The 7610-nt window shown below is 33.2% G+C and overlaps 1 protein-coding gene across 4 annotated transcripts; it reads right to left on the reverse strand.

Moving 5' to 3' along the window:
• Window positions 1–785: 785 nt before the first annotated feature.
• On the reverse strand, window positions 786–7199 carry dnase2 (deoxyribonuclease II, lysosomal). Of its 4 annotated transcripts, XR_001638291.1 has the most exons (8): window positions 7074–7199; window positions 6695–6811; window positions 5342–5501; window positions 4763–4853; window positions 4496–4660; window positions 2731–2943; window positions 1385–1849; window positions 786–812 (listed from the first exon to the last, which is right to left on the reverse strand). XR_001638291.1 is itself a non-coding variant. In XM_016536371.1 (7 exons), the coding sequence occupies exons 3-7, from the start codon at window positions 5432–5434 to the stop codon at window positions 1455–1457; spliced, it is 957 nt and encodes a 318-aa protein (XP_016391857.1). In that variant the 5' UTR covers window positions 5435–5501; window positions 6695–6749; window positions 7074–7199; the 3' UTR covers window positions 836–1454. The 4 variants fall into 4 exon arrangements, 3 of the variants coding, with proteins under 3 accessions (XP_016391857.1, XP_016391856.1, XP_016391855.1); XM_016536371.1 differs by lacking the exon at window positions 786–812 and having other exon boundaries at window positions 836–1849; window positions 6695–6749; XM_016536370.1 differs by lacking the exon at window positions 786–812 and having other exon boundaries at window positions 836–1849; window positions 6695–6803.
• Window positions 7200–7610: the final 411 nt, after the last annotated feature.

The following is a 7610-nucleotide window of genomic DNA, read 5'->3' on the forward strand; positions in this document are numbered from 1 at the left end:
TAAGCACTTTTATCCCTCCTACACCAATGATAACACCTAAGTGCTGATTATGAGCAGCTGCGTTGGGGTAGAAGAGAGCTTTACAAAGCTCCTGGGATGATGGGGTTCTCAGTGTTGGCCAGTACACAATTGTGGCTAGCTGGTTGATTAGTGTCCTGCTCATTTTGTCTTCTCTGCAGCTATAAAATAAAAATAAATTATTTATTTATTTAAATAAATTATATAATTATTACACTGTTAAAATATTGTTTTTTTTGAAGTTGTGAAGATTATTCTAATTTATTTGTAAAGAAGTTGTAAGATTATTGGGGTATATTTTACAAGAAAAGTGAAAAGTGTTACATGTTTATTTGTAATTTCTAGTGTTTTTTAATAAAATATTATATTATTTTATAATATGAAAAACATGGGTGTATATATTATATAATTTCATAAAATATTTTACATTTTATTTATAAAGAAATTGCTAAAATTGCAAAGAAACAACACTGAATTTAATGCGAATTAGTCTGAAATAGTACTGAATTTAATGTGAAATATATATATATATTCAGCTTAGGCATGACAGGAAAACTTTTGAGTATATTTTACTGTATTTTTGATCAATTAAAAAAAAAAACTTTTGAATGGTAATGTATACTATACATATTACTATTATTATTATTTACACTAATCTCCCATTTTCTTTGTTTTAATGTACTGAAGTTACAGTATATTCATTCATTTAGGCCTCTTTTTGAGCTCACTAGTGGATGCTTTAGTCACCCTGAGTTATTCAGCATATTTTGCAGTAGCCCTGAATTTGTGAAAACCTAAAGCAGAAAAACAAATGTAATTACAGACACATGAAGTGCTTTTATTTTCCTCAATGTAATACAGCAACAAAAGCTGAAGGATTAAACACATCTTTACTATACACATCCCAGCCTAATTCCCATAATGCACTTCTGGCTTCTTGAGGTTCGAGATAATGTGTGGAGTTCCGGTGCCACTCAAGACACCTAATTGCAACACTGTCTCAAGTTTGAGGTTTGGCTACCCATTTGTTTAAACAACAGTTTAAAATTTGATTCAAAATAGACATTGTTTTGCCTTATAGTTTAATCCTGCAGAAATTACACTCTCACCTTCTAACACTTATTTAAAAAAAAAATGTGATCATAGCACAAGCAAATATTCATATATACAGATTTAAAAAAACAAAGCTGTACCGTATTAAAATCAAATTTATAGCCAGTTTTGCCAAAGTTATTATACATGAGATGAATTTAAGATTGCAATCATAAATGTACACTCCTGTTGCATTTGCATTTAAATCAACTACCTTATTATTGCCCTAAAATTGCTATATATATATATAAAGTGTTTGACCTCATAATCATACCTGTTTGACACCTACACTGGCTGCCGTTCTGCATGACCCTGATTTTGAATTCTTTATTCTGTGTCCCGCTTCAGCGATACCGTGCGGCTTTATCACACGTCTGCACTTCTCCACCACAGGTCTCACACTGCAGGGCTGCCGATCGATAGGCCTTCCACACCGCAGCATCCTGACGGCACACTGTACCTCCGCCTCTCCTTTCCTCCGCCTCGTCACGGTTAATATCTCCTACGCAGACCCAGCCGCTAGACGTCCCACTTCCAGCACTGCTACCCATACTGACGGCCCACTTCGAATGGTCCCCTGTAGCCTTAAACGTAACTCTCTGGCCTGGGGAAATGAGATCTATGTTGAGGACTTTCCAGCTTGGAGAGCAGTCTGAGGGAAGGATGCCCGTGGAGCGACGCCAGAACTGAACCAGCAGGTCGGACTGAAGTGTAGGTGCCACCCAGGAGTGATACAGATCTGATTATGAAAGAAACAGTGAAAAAGTGAGGATTACTTCTTATTTTTTATAAAATGCATAGACTGTAAAAAACAATTTTTCGAAGTTGTAAATAAAACAAAGATTATTGGAGTATTTTACCAGAAAATACTATTTCAGTCTTTCTACTTCAAAAATTCACATTAAATTCAATGTGTTACCCTGCAGTTTCTTTGTAATTATTTGTGAAATTTACCAGCAATTTCTGAGTTAAAACTGTTTTTAGTAAATCTTACATCTTTTTTTTTTTGTGTGTGATGGAGTCCAATTTTAGTGAATTAGGCATGGTTTTTTAATACTAAAATTAATTTGACCATTAAAATGGAGTCCAGAAAAATTTAAACATAACTATTTGTGAAATTTACCAGCAATTTCTGAGTTAAAACTGTTTTTAGTAAATCTTACATCTATTTTTTTTTTGTGTGTGATGGAGTCCAATTTTAGTGAATTAGGCATGGTTTTTTAATACTAAAATTAATTTGACCATTAAAATGGAGTCCAGAAAAATTTAAACATAAATAAACAGAATCTAGAAAAATTAAAACGGAAAAAAAATATTTGGGAAAAAAAATAAAATAAAAAAATAAAATGGAAATATTAAGCAGATTTCATAGGGCTCTAGGTGTGTATACAAGTTGAACTTCTTTTAACTTGGCAAGTGTTTCATGGAATAAAATAACAGCAAGATACATCACAACTGTCAAATATGTCAATCTAGTACATATTTACATAGAAAAATGATTTAAAAAACATATTTGTTTAACAAAAAGAGCTAAATGTTTAAATCTTGATCGTTTAACTCATTTGGCTGCCGTTAAAGTGTCACTTTCACCATTATATCAGTATTAAAAATGAGTCTTACCATTGGCAAATGATGCACCTTTTGCAAAGTTAATGAACTCTGTCCCAGCCAGTGAGAGGAGTGGGACACTGCGATTGGATGGCGAGGAGGAAGTGTTGTCCCATCTGCCCAGCGTGTGTTTACAGAGCTGAGCCATAGCAGGTACAGCAGCGGCCAAAGAAGCAGGGATGCTGCAGTCATATATGTGAGGCTGATTGATTTTCAACTGCTCACCTGTGGAAAACATATATCACAGAAATAAAATGCATTACAAGATATATACACACACACAAACATATTACTGAGAAATAATTACATTCCATAAAAATATATTACAGGGAAATAAATTACATTATATAAAATTATATTACATTACCATAAGAAAGACAAACAACAAAATAACAAAATAAATAAAATTAAATTAAACTACAATATTAATAATAATGGCAATAATAATTAGTATTTTTACAATTGTTGTTGTTTTTATAATTATTATTATTGTTGTTAATATTCTTATTATTATTTTACAACAACAACAACGATAATAATAAGGAAATATATTACAGAGAAATAAATTACATAATATGAAAATCTATTACATTACCACAAGAAAGACAAACCACAAAAAATAAAATAATAAAAATAAACAACAATAATAATAATAATTATTATTATTATTATTATTGTTGTCTAACTGTAGGCTGGTTATGGTATCCAAGCTAATAATAATAATTAAAAATGTTTTGTTAAAAGTTTTGTTGTTAATTACCATATTACTCACTGTTTTACAGAATAAATAAGCCGCCTGAAACCATGCAAAGGGGGTTTTAGGCACTTCTGAAACATACAGCCTTGACTCGTACAAACTTTCCCAACCCTGTTCCTGGAGACACACCAAAAATACACATTTTGTATGTCTCCCTCATCTGACCCATATATTCAGGCCTTAGTATCTCCAGTGACAAGCTAATGAGCTGAATCAGGTATGTCTGGTGTTTGGTTAAGAATAGTTTAAAATGTATACTGCTGGTGTGCCTCCAGGAACAGGGTTAAGAAATACTGGCTTATTGCTTTATTACTTTTATCGGAAAGTCTGATAATACTGTGATTTACAAGACTAAGCACAAGACAAAATGGACCGAAAGAGCAGCACAGTGAGAGGTGTTGTCACTATGGTTACTGTGTCAGACGGATTACTCTAACAGTCACTATGGCAACTGCATCCCATAAATGTTTTGTCTTTAGAAATTGCACATGAAAAGGTTAGGTGAGAAGCATTTCAAGCAGCATTTCCAACATCAGACTCACTTTAAATCAAGCATATGAAAATGTAAAACATGCATAGATCATATTAATCTTGTTCACTTTAACACACCTGATTCATACTTACAGTCACAAACTATAGCATTAAAGGGATAGTCCACCCAAAAATAAAAATGTACTCACTCTCATGTCATTCCAAACCTGTATGACTTTCTTTCTTCCACAGAACATAAAAGAAGATATTTTGAAGAATGTTGGTAACCAAACATTTTTGGTTCCCATCGACTTCCATTGTAAGGACAAAAAATACAATGGAAGTCAATGGGAACCAAAACTGTTTGGTTGCCAGCATTCTTCAAAATATCTTCTTTTATGTTCTGTGGAAGAAAGTCTTACATGTTTGGAACGGCATGAGGGTGAGTATTTGAATTTTTGGGTGGACTATCCCAGTGTTTAGACTCACTTAATGCAAAAAAGCCCATTTTTAACCATCACTAATTTGTCACATGTATTGGAGTCATACCTATGGTCTGAAAGCGCTCGAAAGGATATGTGACACAGATAAAGTTCTGTCCATTACTTATGCCAGAACTGGGGTATGAAAACTGTCCCTGTGATTTAGGAGGGGGGAAATGAGGCGTGCTGTGGACCAACCAGAAGCCCTGCTGTTTGTCGAAGACAACAACTCCTGGAACAAAGAAAAATAGTGTATATTAACACGATCCTCCATAAATGTTTGTTTGTGTTCCATTAATAGCATTTTAAGCAGTTAACTGCACTAAAACAGCACCTTTGGTGTGGCCACAAGACCTGGTTGCACCTCCAAAATGTGTCTGTTGTGGTGGCTGGTCATTATATAAGATGTATCCAACATCACCGCCCTGGAAGAAAGTTAAAGCTCAAAGTTTCTTCGTAATAAACATGACTGTATGAGATAATGGATCAGATGCCTTGTGAGGAGCGTGTGATCTAAAGCCTGAGTTCCTAAAGCATGTGACATAAAGCATTATGAAATATGTATGTGCACCTAAAGCCATAAACTTTAGGTGCTTTGTTACTTTTGAGTTTCAGTTTGATCTTGCTGCATGTGTGTAAACAGAAAAAAACTTTAGTAAATGTGATTCTAAATCTCAATAGATTTGACAAAGATTTATAATTAAGCCTTGCAATGGAAATGCAAACTCAGTGTTTTTATACTTCTGCAAAACTGGCAAAATGTGCAGACTACAGAACAGGATAAGCCGAGTAACTTCTCTAAAATCAGCCAGAAAATGACTGATAATGAAAGAACAGAAGATGGTTTAAGCAAATCTGAACGTTTCATTTTTTTAATTTAGATAATTTGTTATGTAAAGAGTGTGACCTGTACCTCATATAAAGGCCCTACTGTTCTACCAACAGCACTTTGACTGTCATTAACTAAAGTCTTCCCATCCATCCATCCCTCACTCTCTCCATCCATGAAAAGATACTTCAGCCCCTCCTGCACAGGCTCATGATGCAGGTGTGGGAGTTTGTACAAGTAAAACCTGGTAAGGAGAGACAGAAATAAGAGAAATATGACCCTTCACATTGATGATTACATTTTACATCGACTATATTTATGTATTAACCCACACTGTAAAAAAAACTTTTTTCTTGTAAATAAAACAAAGATTATAGAAATATGTGTTACAAGAAAATACACCATTTCAGTTTTTCTACTTCAAACTTTCATGTTAAATTCAATGTTACTTATGGTTTCTGTGTAGTTATTTGTGAACTTTACTAGCAATTTCTGCGTGAAAATATTCAAAGTGAATCCTACACCAAATATAACAATAAAAGATCTCTCTACTGTAAATTAACAGAGAAAATAATTAACCTGTAATAAATTATATTATATTTGTTCTATAAAAATATTATATTATTAATATTAATACAAGTACTATTAGGCTACATTAAGTAGCCATTTCTGTTTACTTATATTGTTCTGCTGTGAATAAATAAGTTAATTAAGTTAATTAATATAAGGCCATGAAACTGCATATACAATAACTCAAAAATAAAGTTATTTCAAGTAGTTTTAGCTGAAGTACACTACCATTCAAAAGTCTGGGGTCATCTTTTTTTTTTTTTTTATGACTTATGGTCACCAAGACTGTATTCATTTAATCAGTGATATTTTGAAATATTATTACAATCTAAAAAAAAAAAAATCTATTTGAATATATTTTAAAATGTAATTTATTCCTGTGATCAAAGCTGAATTTTCAGCATCATTACTCCAGTCTTCAGTGTCACATGATCCTTCAGAAATCATTCTAATAAGAAACATTTTTATTATTATCAGTGTTGAAAACAATTGTGCTGCTTAATAATTTATGGAATCCTGTTTTTCTTTGATGAATAGAATTAGCATTTGTTATAATGTTATAAATGTCTTTACTGACACTTGCACTTTTTACTGTCACATCTTACTGACCCCAAACTTTTGAACAGTAGTGTACACTGGACACTGCTTGACATGCCATGTCAACTACCCATCATAATCATAGAAAATATATATAGCACTAGGACTTCAAACTATGGAATATTGTATAATAAAATACAGAATAAAACATTCATGACAGTGTACAAAGATGAACTGCCGTGCCTCTACAACTGTGATTCAAGATGCTGCATGTATTGTGTTTTTAGGTCATTTAAAAAATATATAAAATATACAAAAAAATATACAAACCAGTCTACAGGTTTCCCCTGATCATCATAACACGAGATGGAGGAAGACGCTCCTCCTGACGCATGAAGGAGGAGCAGGACATGAAACAACATGATGGAAGTGAAAGAACCTGAAACACTACAGCATTAATTTGTCTGTCAGTGTAAATCAAATGTTCAAATACAATAACAACTCTTCTCATCATCACTTTAACTCGGTTACAAAACTGCACGTTAACAATCTAAATATTCACTCTGGCATAGCGGTTTATTGCACTTAATACTTACGTTTTAATATACGTGTTATATTGCTTATGGTCTAATAACAAACTACATGACTGAACTACAAATAGCTAATAATTATCATCGGTATACTAGTTTGACATAAATTTTAACCTTACCTCAATGGAAGGCAGGCGTGCTGCTGATAGTGAAAAGGTGGATCTTGTCAGTCCACCAGAGAGCGAAACTTAATTCCTCATGTTGTCAACTGTAGCAGGTCCATTAGTTTCACATGCGGACATAGAATTATTTAGTGGATAGAATGGCATTTAGCTCTCATCGTAATGGGAGGGGATTGGTGACTGAGCATTTGTTTTCTTTGTGGGTCGGGTAATAATTATTTTCTTATTTGAACTTTCCACTGTGCATTTTCAATTCAATGGTATTAAAGTTTTTCAGTGTCATTATTCGTGTATTTAATATTATTCACAGCGCTGGTAAAACAGTACGAAGGAGACTTTGTCACGAGGTAACTGTTACTTTTCTCAGCGCCAATCAGGACGAACCAATCACAGTCGTTTGTGGTGAGTTGATCAGGTATTTTTTTTAAATATTTTTTTTTAGCGATTGCTGGGACGGATTTCCATTTGCATGCCAGATAACAATCCTTGGAATTTATGTATTTAAAATATGCAAACGTTTTACTGTACAGTTGT

This window comes from Sinocyclocheilus rhinocerous, unplaced genomic scaffold, assembly GCF_001515625.1.
Source record: "Sinocyclocheilus rhinocerous isolate Xijiao unplaced genomic scaffold, SAMN03320098_v1.1 scaffold5, whole genome shotgun sequence".
NCBI classification, from domain to species: Eukaryota; Metazoa; Chordata; class Actinopteri; order Cypriniformes; family Cyprinidae; genus Sinocyclocheilus; species Sinocyclocheilus rhinocerous.